Source organism: Pleurodeles waltl, chromosome 3_1 (assembly GCF_031143425.1).
Source record: "Pleurodeles waltl isolate 20211129_DDA chromosome 3_1, aPleWal1.hap1.20221129, whole genome shotgun sequence".
Classification (NCBI taxonomy): domain Eukaryota; kingdom Metazoa; phylum Chordata; class Amphibia; order Caudata; family Salamandridae; genus Pleurodeles; species Pleurodeles waltl.
This window is the reverse complement of record NC_090440.1, coordinates 282,633,174-282,646,700: the sequence shown is the minus strand read 5'-3', so window position 1 is coordinate 282,646,700 and position 13,527 is coordinate 282,633,174. Positions and strand designations below refer to the sequence as shown.

The 13,527-nt window shown below is 39.7% G+C and overlaps 1 protein-coding gene across 2 annotated transcripts in view; it reads left to right on the top strand.

The window, feature by feature from the left end:
• The window catches only part of MYZAP (myocardial zonula adherens protein), a 584,270-nt gene that overhangs the window by 239,647 nt on the left and 331,096 nt on the right, over positions 1 to 13,527 (top strand). For both annotated transcript variants that reach the window (XM_069222400.1, XM_069222399.1), the window contains exon 10: positions 610 to 704. In XM_069222400.1, coding sequence (XP_069078501.1) covers positions 610 to 704 — 95 coding nt within the window. The remainder of the gene's footprint in view (positions 1 to 609; positions 705 to 13,527) is intronic.

Genomic DNA, 13,527 nt, shown 5'->3' with positions numbered 1-13,527 from the left:
GCAATACGGCTGGTGGTATATCCGTCACTTTACCGTCACTTTTGGGACGGATTAACACCTCCTCCATAGTTGTAATAACCCCCTTTATCTTTTACAATTGTTACTGCTAGGTAGAGAAGGAGTCATATTATTCAGACAAGTGACCATGTTGCCCGAAGAGAGGTAGAATATTGAACTCTTTTTTTACACCCCCTTTGTGCTATGGATATAGAAACAACTGTTTGAAACATATATTAGTGAAGACCCAAACTAAAACTGTGGCAGATACTCCAAATCTCTGTATTTCAACACAACGAAAAGTAATAACTATGCCCTTCTCTTATTATGATAAGGCATTGATTCAGAAGATGCAATATCTTGGTATGGTACGGGAGGAGTATTAGGAATGGATGCCTTTTAAAAATTATTTTTTATATTGTACCTTGCAATTCAAGATTTGTTTAGGCTGTTAGGAATATAATATTTATGAAATGTAATTTAAAAAAAAATACTTTTTATATTACAGTCAAGTGATGATATCTTAGTGAGCTAAGATATTTATACTATATGATCAGTGGATTATTTTTCCCCAACAAACGTGTTTTGACTGGCTTTATTTGACTTTTTAAGGAACGGGAGCAACTGCAAGAACAATTACTGCGGCACGAGGAACAAATTCAAAGAATTTCCACAAAATCTCAAAGCACTTTTATTGACCGAGAAAGGTAACTTAATTTATCTTTGTATTTAGCTCCTATGTATTTTAAGATATCTTGCCTTGTATTTAGCTGCAACTTCATAATTGTTGTGCTAGTAAATGTGTTATACTTGTTTCCCAGTGTGTACACAAACTGACAGATTGCCCTTTTGTCTTCTGCTTAAGATGAATTACGAAGACATTTCCTCAGCATCAAATGTTTGTTACCTAAATGTTTTTTTTAAATCCATGAGAAACCAAAGTTGCTACACATAGAAATGACAAGACATCTTCATAGATTATAATTTTGTTACATTGCTTGGTCTTCTGTCATTGATGTATGCCAATGGCAAGGCAGTTGCTACTCTTCCACCGAAGGCTCTTCATGTTAGAGTGAATAAGACTAAAGAATCAATGTGATTACAATAGATAATTTAAATGTTATTTAAAATATATACCTCACTTCTGTCAAAAAAGCTGTGTACCTCTTGAGGTACAACCAAAATGCATATGATAGGAATGCCTCAGCTTTAAATGTTTGTTACCTAAATGTTTTTGAAAATCTTAAAGAGCGCAAACTTGCTACAGATAGAAATCAGTAAGGAGTTTTCTCAGATCATATTTTTGTTATATTGTATAGTCTTCCATCATTGGTGTATGCCAACTGCAAGGCAATTATTGACCTTCCACCAAAGGTCCTCAGGTTAGATTGAACAAGGAAGAAGCATCATTACTGTTAAAAACAAAAAACAAAAAAAAAAAAAAAAGTATTTTGTGATGTAATTTAAAATGCATACTGCTAGCAAAACACATTTTAGGATATAACTGGTCAAGCATGAGTTAAGGCAATAAAAGGATTCTGCAAAACTTAAGTAGAGTGATATGTTATCTACTGAGTTGCCTTTTCCTGCTGAGCCCTTTTATGTGAAAATGTAGATAGAATTTTGTGCATGTCTTTAACTAGGAGTTTGGTTGGTGGGCTAATAGAGTTGTGATGCTGAGTAGGAAGATCAGTTGCTTCTAGTGTGGTGACTTTGTCTGGTATAAATGTTCAAATAATACTTTAAAAGCTACCTTCTTAAACAGCGTCTGCTCGTAAACTTTGAAAGTGGTGGGGCATAAGACCAAACCATAAACATGGCTGAGCTAGTGAACATTTACCAGATAACTTGGTGCCCCCACTACCTTAAACATGCATTGCGAGTTAAATCCGAGAATGATACTGATGCCTGACAGATAAACCTTTGGCTTTGCATCAGATGTGTTGCCATCCAAGAGCTGTAACTAAATAGCATCTACATTTTCTATTAAAATGCACAGGATGGTGCTTTCTTTGGAGGGGGCTGAAATACATAAATGTTTATGATACACTTACATAGCACTAAGGAGCCAGTTTCTAAAGGTGCTTTATTTGGCATAAAATGAAGCCGAGGCTAAGGAAGATTGGTCAATCTACCCAGGATCACACATTGTTGTCTAATGGCAACAAGAGAGCAAGAACTGGAAAACAGAAGTATTGTTTTCATGGGAGGTAACTTAGCTACCGCACCTCATCTGAGCAAAACATAATGGACACTCAATGTGCTATCAGGGGGATTTAGCAAAACTAGCAACTAAAACTTGCAGCACACACCACAAACACTGCTGCATGGTACATCATATCAAAACAGAGTAGAATAAAGCCTTGAATGCTTGTATGTATATGAATGGCAACTGGCAGAAGGCACAGGGTGTGTGTCCTTGTAGCCTGGCTTCCTGTTACCTATAAGGAAGGTACCCTGAACTCAGAGGTGAGAGGGTGTCTAGGGCCATGCACTGCACCAGACTCCCTCTGCTGCACTTTCTAGGCCCTTACTGCAGCCGCAGGTACTTGGCTTCGCATTTGTCTGGACTTAACAGTTATGTCAGTTCATTATATTACACATTTGAGTGGGACAAGGACTTAAATGAGGCTAATAATTTATACCTGTTTCTGGTTCTTGTCCTTCTTCCTCTCCGGACTTTTATTGCACCCTTATGACTCTGGCAGTACCACATTGCAAAAAATCCTCACATTGCTTAATAGCCCAATCCTAATTGGATAAAAAAATGTATGTCCATGTTTGTGCCTTGTAAATAACTATTACTATTATCCAATTAATGGTGCACAATTTACCCACCTTAGAAGGTGAGTCTGGATTGCTGATATTTGGAATCATTACTTCCAGAATACTGAATTTGTCAGAGACCAGTGTTATATCAGAGGTCCTCTGTCCGTTGGGACAAAGTTGGGCACTAACTTAAGTAGCGGTATTTCCTACATTATTATGTTGACACTTGTCGTGGAAGATCTCCTGCAGGAAGTATTTAGTGTTGCTGTGCCTGTGTTGAGTGCATAAATACTCAAACACTCACCTACACCTAAACCTTGATGCCATGGCTTGCCAGCAGGGAAAATGGCTTTCCTATGTCTTGTGTGCATGATAACCAATTGGACCTGAGATTTGAGTAAACGCTGTAAGACACCTTTTCTAAGTTTCATGCCTCACATACTCAGTTTGAGTTCAGGATTGAGCCAACTTTAGAAGACACCTTTACTATGCTACTCACAAGATACCCTGGAACTGTTGAGAGTTGAGTGCAAGACACCCTTTCTGTGCTGCATGGAAGATATCCTGGGAGGTACTTTGAGCATGCAGCATAGCTAATGCTCCATGTAGTATGTTGAATGATATCCTGATATTGGTTTGAGCATTTGCTATGTCTGATCCAGCACATGTGCACAAGATATCCTGTTAAGAAGAAACTTGTAAGACATATTTGAATGAACTGTGTGAGTATTTCAGAATATATCAGAATTAGGAACACAAATGAAGCAAATTTTTTGTTATTTCTGAAGTGTGCTGGAAGCAAATACTTGAATATGATCAAAACAAATCATTACTTTAGGTGATGACATTTTCGTCAGTGCACTGTATAGATTTATTAGTAAAACTGTATGTCTGTGCAAATGTGTTTCTCATTTCAACTGAAAATGTGTTGTCTGTAATGGCTGTGTGCTACCACACCATGAATACTCTACTGTATGCCACTCCGCTCTACACCACTGCACTCTACTCTTCACCACTCCACTTTACACCATTTCACACCACTGCAGTCTGCACCACTCCATTCTACTGCACTCTCTGCAACTTCACACTACGCCTCTTTGCTCTGCCCTGTGCCACTCAACTCTGTCAATGCACTCTTCACCACTCTCCTCCACACCATTGCACTTTTTACCACACCACTCCAGGCTAGGCCACACCATTTTACTCTGCACAATTCCACTCTACGCTGCTGTACTCTACCACACTCTGCAACACTGCACTCTATGCCACTGCACTCTATGCCAATACACTTTACTCTGTAACATTCAATTCTGTGCCCAGGCACTCTATGCAGTCCATTTTATACCACTCTAATCTACTCTGCACCACTGCTTTCTATGCCACTACACTCTACACAACGTTACTCTATGCCATTACACTCTATGCAACTGCACTCTACCCTGCACCACTCCATTCTACTCCACTTCACTCTGCTCTGAAACAATCTACTCTGTCACTACACTCTAGGCCTCTCTATTCCACTCTGTACCACTCCGCTTATGCCACTGCACTCTACGCCAGTCTACTCTTAACCACTGCACTCTACACCACTGCACTCACAACAACTGCTAACTGTCATTGCACTTTACCCCACTACACTCTACTCTGCATCACTGTACTCTATGCCACTCTACTCCACTCTTCTCTACTGCACTCTAACACGCAACACTTTCAGCCACTGAAATCTCTGCCACTACTGCAGTCTACAGTTTTCCACTGTACTATACTCTACACCACTCTGTGCTATTCTACTCTGCGTCACTCTACACCACTGCACTCTATGCCACGCTACACTCTGCCACTGCCTTCTGTGTCATTCAACTCTACACCACTCAACTCTGCACCCCTCTAGGTCATTCTACTCTATGCCACCCTACTCTATGCCACCCTTTATTGGACTGCTCTTCACCGCTCTGCTTTTCATTGTCCTGCTTTTCATTGCCCTGCTTTTCATTGCCCTGCTTTTAATTGCCCTGCTCTACTCTGCGCCGCTCTACTCTGCGCCGCTACTCTCTGCACCACTACACTCGACTATTCACCACTCTAATCTGTCACTGCATTCTACGGTGCTGCATTGTACACCGCTGAATTCAGTGCCACTGCACTCTATGCCACTATACTCTGCAACACTCTATGCCAATTTAATCTACACCAGTTCACTTTACTCTGTCACTTCAGTATATGCTACTTTACGTGACAATGGCACTCAAATACACGACACTCTGCCACTCCATTCTACAACATTCCACGCAGCTCTCCTCTACACCATTAACTTTTAGCCATGCTGAACAGCAGCCACACTGGTGTACAACATGGCTAAAACACATTGGCAAAGCCTATAGCTCTTACATAGGCGAGACCTGTTGGCTTTGCCAATGCTTATTATGTCTAGGTCATTGTTATTCCTCAATACTGCTTGAAGCCATGTTTCTTATTAATGCAAATGTTAACCAATGCACATTATTGCTTGAGAATGTTAATGGTCATTACTGCCTAGGGCAAATAAAACAGCTTAATTCTATCTTGGGCTATTGAGGCTCATTAGTGCCTGTGATCACGGGCCATCAAGAGCCAATGCAGCCTGATGTCATTGTGGTTCATTACCGTGTGAGTCTGTTGAAGGTCATTACGAGATGGGGCCATTGACACTCATTAGTGCTTGGGGAAAATGAAGGCAATTGGTACTTTTGTATTTGGTCTTCAACCAAATTATCCCTTGAATTTCACTAAAAAGCCTTATTTAAGGTGTAGACAAGATCAATATCTGGCAGTACTAAATACAATGAAAATCCTAATAAATACAGGACATTCATGACATTAATATTACGTTACTACATTCAGTATTTAATATACGTTGTTTTAGGTTTTCTATTTAGGCCACTATTTTGCGAGTGAGCAAAATATTTAAGCCTATTATTTTGCCCACTCACCAACCTTATCTGAACCAACATTAGCTAACATTTATTTTAGCTTCACATTCATAATCACATTGTGAAAACACTCTGTACTAATGGCATGACTATCACCTCATGAACTTCTCACATATCTAATACCTCTCTATATACACATCTCTGTAGCACTTCGATGATCCCTCTCTTGCCACGTTTGCTACTGATTGGTTTCACCACTGGGCAGATGGTCATATGCTCTGTGCTCCCAACACCTATATCATTGTCCTTGAAAATACCATTGTTTTTCTTTTTGTCGCAACTCTGTTCCTTTACCTCCCCTACCATGCTAACTTCAGGGTTGCTGGAGCAGGAATTTTCTTCTACCTCAGTCACCCAGAATAATCATTAACAAAACCACGCTTACTGATTGTATGGATTTTTGATGTCGACAGAGAGAAATAAGAGCTGCCTGTTAACATATGAACATATTCAATTATTAAATCTTTTAGTTAAGTCAACAAAGAGAGCTGGAGTGAGTTAAAGGGTTTCATTTTCAAATCTTTTAGTTATCTATCTTTTATTAAATTAGTCCCCAAGTATCAACTTTATTATAATCCATCAGTTGGTATTTGGTTACAAAATAAAACAATATATTAGGTAATATTACAGCCGATATAGTAATAATGCAACAAGCGTATTCCATAAAGAAACTCCCTTTTCTAAGTTTGATCAGGCTTAAATGCCAGGCGGTAAAAGGTGTCAGTTCAGATGCACATAAAGAGCTTGGATGAGAGAAATCAAAGTATAAGCATAAAGCTTTTGCATAATAAGCTGGAAAGTATTCACAGCTCAAGATAACAGCAGACAGTTCAGAAAAAGTCTAATGAAGGATGTCTCTTATGAAGAAAGACATCAGAGGTTCATTCTCCAGTCAGAGAATTGGGGAAAGAATCTGCAAATCTGCATCTACTATAGGAACGAGCACTAATATAAATACATAAATTCTTTGTTGCAACAATATTTTCTTTCTTCTTGATGGACAAAAGGATTTTAGGACACTCCTGGGAACAGGTTCACTCCTATCTTCTCACAAAAGTACAATATACTTTCAGACATGAGTCCTTGAATGTTTCAGTGTGTCTTTCTTGTGGTACACAAACTTCTTCCCATGAATCACTCTTTTTGTCATCTCCATCTCCTTACAGTGAGAACCCTATCATCCGCTGTCTAATACATAAGAAGTGTCTATTTACTAGCTTTCCAAATGGGAACATTTGCAGTAAAGTGGGGAAATCATCTTGCAGAAGCAACTATTTAATGTGAAAAACAGGGCTTTCAGTATTAATGTATTAGTCTCATTTAACGTTAACATGACACTATCAGTTATGCTATGTTTGTCAATATTTTGTACTTCATTTTAAAGGCCTGTAAAGTTTAAGTATGGTTAACTACTACTAAATTTGCATTCAACACGTTTATTTTAACAGAAGCTTGGCACATTAATTTTAATAAACCCTTTTCTCAGCTAGTAATGTTGCTGCAGCAGGGGAACTTAGTCGTCATGATTTATTTTCCCACAAAATTAAGGTGTCCACTACCCCCTTAGCCTACTATAGCACTTCACAAAGTGGTGATTTATCCTTCATCTCCAGCTCCTCATATACTTTTCTTATGTTGCAGTGCAACAAGAATTGGTCTCCTAGTCTCTCATCTATAATTGCTCCAATATTTTGCTCAGGGACGCAACATATTCTTCAACTGATTCACCCTCTCCTTGGACTCCTTTGCAAAAAAGTAATGGTCCAGGATTGTCCTACTCCTCAGAAAATAGTGTGTGCCAAGTATTCCGAGAAATATCAAACTTGATAAGACCTCTTGACTCTTCCTAGCATACAGCCAGAAGTGTTCCCAACACATCTTGCTCTTCTGCCCCTAAAAAATGTTGAAGTAACACCAACTTCCTTTCTGTCTCTAAATTGGTGTAACAGACCATCGCATAATTCAAATATAGTTTCTTCCATTCCAACAGAGATTCTCTTAGTGTATTTAGGAGACTAGGTACTATTGGGACCTTCTGTATTTCTTCTCCCAGGTTAAAGAAAGTCTCAAACAATCCACAGGACTCTTTCATCTATGTAGGTGGCAAAACAATAACAAGAAACGATGGGCTGAATTTGATATTAATGTAAAGGGTACTGTCGCAATGCAGTACCCTTTCTGCTAAACTTGCAGGCTCAGTGCATTAAGGACAGTCAGGGGTTTCAACACATGTCGGCCCACCCTATTTAGAGTGGGCAGACAAATTGACAGTTTTCACTGCCTGTCACTGCCATGAAAAACCAGTAAGGGGCAGTGAAATGTTTTAAATGACCCACACGCCATGGGAGAATGTTTCCCTGGCAAAGGGGTCGTTTTTTTATCCTTAACAGGAAAATCCCACTTTGGAATTTTCGTTTGGAAACTAAAAAAACACAGTTGTAAGTTTTACGTGCGTCTCAGATATGTTGATGGCGCTGTCTGTCAATCTGGCAATGCATTTTCATGAACCGGTGTAATAGCTGTTCCTGCAAATGTAAGAGATGTCTGCAGGGGTAGCGGACTGCTCCAAATACAGCAGGCAGGCTTGCCATAACGGGAATAAACTACTCTGCCACGACAATAGTAATTACTCTGTCCACCAACATTTAAATCAGCCCCCAGATCTCTAAACAATATTCTTCAATTTCACCTTTAAATAAATGGTGAGATCTGTTGATATTTCTTTAATCAATAAAGAAAATTATCTACGCCGTCCATTAAATGTAACATGCAGTCCTTTAAACATCTGTTAATTGGTCCTTCTTTATTGGTGTGCGCATCGCCCATAAAAGACAGGTATTTTTTATTGTATGCACACCCTAGTCTTAAATATACCTGCCATCCATTACAACAGAGCAAGCACAGACACAGACTATGGACCTGATTTGGAGTCTGATGTACGGGTTTCTCTGTCACCCACGTGGCAGATGTCCCATCTGCCTAATTAGAAGTGTATTAGAATTGAATGCACTCGTAATTAGGCAGATGGGATACAACCTGCCCGGCGAACTCTAAATCAGGCCCTAAATGCTTATTAGCAGTGACTTCGTGTAGTGTGTCTGTCGCAGCTTCTCCAGGTGATCTGGCTACTCTTAAGCTTGCCAAAATACAGGGAGTGCAGAATTATTAGGCAAGTTGTATTTTTGAGGATTAATTTTAATATTGAACAACAACCATGTTCTCAATGAACCCAAAAAACTCAATATCAAAGCTGAATATTTTTGGAAGTAGTTTTTAGTTTGTTTTTAGTTTTAGCTATGTTAGGGGGATATCTGTGTGTGCAGGTGACTATTACTGTGCATAATTATTAGGCAACTTAACAAAAAACAAATATATACCCATTTCAATTATTTATTATTACCAGTGAAACCAATATAACATCTCAACATTCACAAATATACATTTCTGACATTCAAAAACAAAACAAAAACAAATCAGTGACCAATATAGCCACCTTTCTTTGCAAGGACACTCAAAAGCCTGCCATCCATGGATTCTGTCAGTGTTTTGATCTGTTCACCATCAACATTGCGTGCAGCAGCAACCACAGCCTCCCAGACACTGTTCAGAGAGGTGTACTGTTTTCCCTCCTTGTAAATCTCACATTTGATGATGGACCACAGGTTCTCAATGGGGTTCAGATCAGGTGAACAAGGAGGCCATGTCATTAGATTTCCTTCTTTTATACCCTTTCTTGCCAGCCACGCTGTGGAGTACTTGGACGCGTGTGATGGAGCATTGTCCTGCATGAAAATCATGTTTTTCTTGAAGGATGCAGACTTCTTCCTGTACCACTGCTTGAAGAAGGTGTCTTCCAGGAACTGGCAGTAGGACTGGGAGTTGAGCTTGACTCCATCCTCAACCCGAAAAGGCCCCACAAGCTCATCTTTGATGATACCAGCCCAAACCAGTACTCCACCTCCACCTTGCTGGCGTCTGAGTCGGACTGGAGCTCTCTGCCCTTTACCAATCCAGCCACGGGCCCATCCATCTGGCCCATCAAGACTCACTCTCATTTCATCAGTCCATAAAACCTTAGAAAAATCAGTCTTGAGATATTTCTTGGCCCAGTCTTGACGTTTCAGCTTGTGTGTCTTGTTCAGTGGTGGTCGTCTTTCAGCCTTTCTTACCTTGGCCATGTCTCTGAGTATTGCACACCTTGTGCTTTTGGGCACTCCAGTGATGTTGCAGCTCTGAAATATGGCCAAACTGGTGGCAAGCGGCATCGTGGCAGCTGCACGCTTGACTTTTCTCAGTTCATGGGCAGTTATTTTGCGCCTTGGTTTTTCCACACGCTTCTTGCGACCCTGTTGACTATTTTGAATGAAACGCTTGATTGTTCGATGATCACGCTTCAGAAGCTTTGCAATTTTAAGAGTGCTGCATCCCTCTGCAAGATATCTCACTATTTTTGACTTTTCTGAGCCTGTCAAGTCCTTCTTTTGACCCATTTTGCCAAAGGAAAGGAAGTTGCCTAATAATTATGCACACCTGATATAGGGTGTTGATGTCATTAGACCACACCCCTTTTCATTACAGAGATGCACATCACCTAATATGCTTAATTGGTAGTAGGCTTTCGAGCCTATACAGCTTGGAGTAAGACAACATGCATAAAGAGGATGATGTGGTCAAAATACTCATTTGCCTAATAATTCTGCACTCCCTGTACAGTACCCACTTTCACTGCGCTCTCAAAGTAAGCGCCACTTCTCTTGCCAAATCTGAAGTTACTTTTACCATTTAACATATAAGGATTGCTTTGTGAAACCAAAAATTGACACTAGAGCTTATTCGTGTTACTACTCCTATCTAAGGATGCTCCGCTGCCCTGATTATATATTGAGTTGTACTTTACACATTAGCATGGGCAGATGGACACCTCCCGCAGCACCCCTTCATAAAGACATGTTGGTCATGGCTGAAAAGATGGCTAAGTGAAGCACCTGCTCACTGCAGGTGTCTCATGCGAGACCTGCATATTCAAATGATGGTGGGGCCAACTCCGCATTTAAGCTTTCTCTTCGCATTAAATAAATTATCACTAAATTATACACTACTACGTAACATTTCCAGGGCTTCAAAACAGTGAAATGTAGTAGTAAGCGTAATATATAAAAACAAACATTATTCTTATTACGGACAATATTGAAGTCTTAGTATTTGCATTATGATTTATATGTATATTATTATTGTTGTTGTTATAATAATAACAATAGTAATGATAATAATATTGATAGTATTGTTATTATAGCTGTTGTTATTATTATGGTCGTCCTCATGATTCCCCTCCAGGGCAGCTACTCCCATCCTTCACACACACAGGAGAAGTGATTGTTTAGACAGCTCTTTGACCCGCACAGTACTCGGGTCGGTGACAGGGTTTCAAGTGATGCAGTTCACGTGCTTGAAAGCCTCGCTTGTCAGTGTATTGTCTCTCATATTTTCTAGTATACATTGTGCTGATACCACACATATTACCAGCCTTCTTTCCCAAACGGTGCCTGGAAAAATGTCCCTCTGTAGACACTCGAGGTCGAGAGCTTCCCATGGGACACAGAAGGCCTGTAGAATTGTTGCATGGACAAGGATGCTCGAAAAACGACCCCTCATACTTGAGGGGGCCGGGTGATTCGAAAACTTTATAGCCTTTGGCACAAACCCTGACACCTCCTTGGAGGGTACCGCGATCCCTGAAGAATTTCTGCAATGTCCTTTAAAAAAAAAAAAAAAAAAGTAAAGACTCCACTGGGCTTCTTTCTAATTTCTCCCAAGAATAAGATCGAGCTGTGCTTTTTTCCCTAAACCCGTTTTTCGGAGATAACAAAGGAATCATTGAAAACGATTAGAAACGCTTTTGTGTAAACCGTGAACTCTGACTAGTGATTTATTGATCAGAGGCCTTGCTTTGTGTATTCATGCCTTGCCATAGTAGCTAGCAGTGAGGGATGTCAAGATAAACTGTTCTGTGCTTATGGAGTGTATTTGAAAAGTAGTTTGAGAACAAGAGGCACAAAAGCAGGGAATTCCTGTGCGTTAATGTAGAGACCTTGGTATGTGCTGCACAGTGAACCGTATACCAATGCGCAAAAGCTGTCGGGGTGGGATGTTTTAAGAATTTAAATCAGCTTCATATAGAGGACCAAGGCAGATAGCTTAACTATGAGAATCTCACACCTTAGTTTTTTTTCTGTTTTCTAACAAATGTGCCAAACAACATAATCGCTTTAGCTTATATTTTGATAAATGAATGCCAACGATAATTAAAATCAAGCATTGGCCAATAGGTCTGCTTGCATTTGAGACCTACCTAAAACATTGAAAAACCCCTGCTATTTGGGGACACAACGCATCTATGAGACATAGAGCTTGATAACAAGTGGCCCATCAAATTCCGGACTTTGTGCAAACACTGGTTTGGGCACTGAGCACAGTTACGTGGTGCAGTGTTCATCACTCTCAATAATTACCAAGTGCAAAAAATATCATACCCTTTGTTAATTTTTATCATGTCAAACCTGCCAGAATAAAAGAAGCACAAAAGATCTAGTACTTATCGGGGATGCAGATTTTGGCATAGTAAGCACTAAAATCCACTGTAAATGCCCCAGACACTGGGAACGCAAGAAATTGTCACATCCAAATATATTTCAGGCAGTGTCGGATTTTTATCTGATGCAATAATAATCACTCCCAGCAGGGCCTACTTGTAACCAGACAAAAATAAACCCTAAAAAATAAACTACCCTGACCCCCTCCCCTAACAAATAAACTACCCGACTCCCTCATCCTAAATCCACCCCACCACTAAAAACTATCCCCAAACCCTGCACACCCCTACCAGTATTCAGAATACTATTGAAATGTAAAATAGTCCCTCGTGCCATTGAAGGCACTCTATAAAAAGCAGAATGACCACAGACCTTATAGTTAGGTGCAAGAGAATTACACCTCTAGGTGGTGCCAAAGCATACTTTATATAAAGAATTGGTAACAATAGGAAATGCCAACATCTGAGCAGTCAAGCCATTCTTAATCAACCGCAGTACTGTTTTAGGATTGGCCTACATACACCTTGACAAATCTTGCCACTTTCATGTAGTAAAAAAAATAGGAAAATACAAACATATACAATTACATAAAGGGGCATTCAGTCAGCCTCACTCTTCTTGCAATCATCTGTTCAACTGTCATTCATATTTTACTTCCTCCCACCACAACATTGGACAATGCATCAGCTCTCTGTAGCCTTTGAGTGAGTGTTTTGTCTGGTTACATGCATACACACCTGTAAAGAAAAGCACTCAGTGGCAGGGCTGGTGGAATATTTCTTTAGTTTGCCAATAATTTTTTATTCTTTTTTATTTTTGCAGTCATCACCATGTATTTAAACGGCGTTCAGGTTACCCCGTCAGTCAACAGTAGGTTTTCTTTGCAGTAATAGTCATACTTTCATACGATGTGCACTGAAACTAACAAAGATTGCAATACCTATTGTAAATACACCTGCCTGCAAGGAAGGATTGGACTGTTTTATCGAAATTATATATGATGGCTAGTTCTTTTTTAATTGAATGCCTATTTCGACTGTGTTTAGAATCCAAAATGATTTTTTCTTTTTAATATGTTTAGTATATTCTTGCAATAAAAAATAAAGATGTATCCATTACACCATCTTGCCAAGGGCAGACCTATAGACTTTGTTAGTGGTTGTTGTGTGGGAAATAGGCATTCATCTGATTTAAGTCTGACA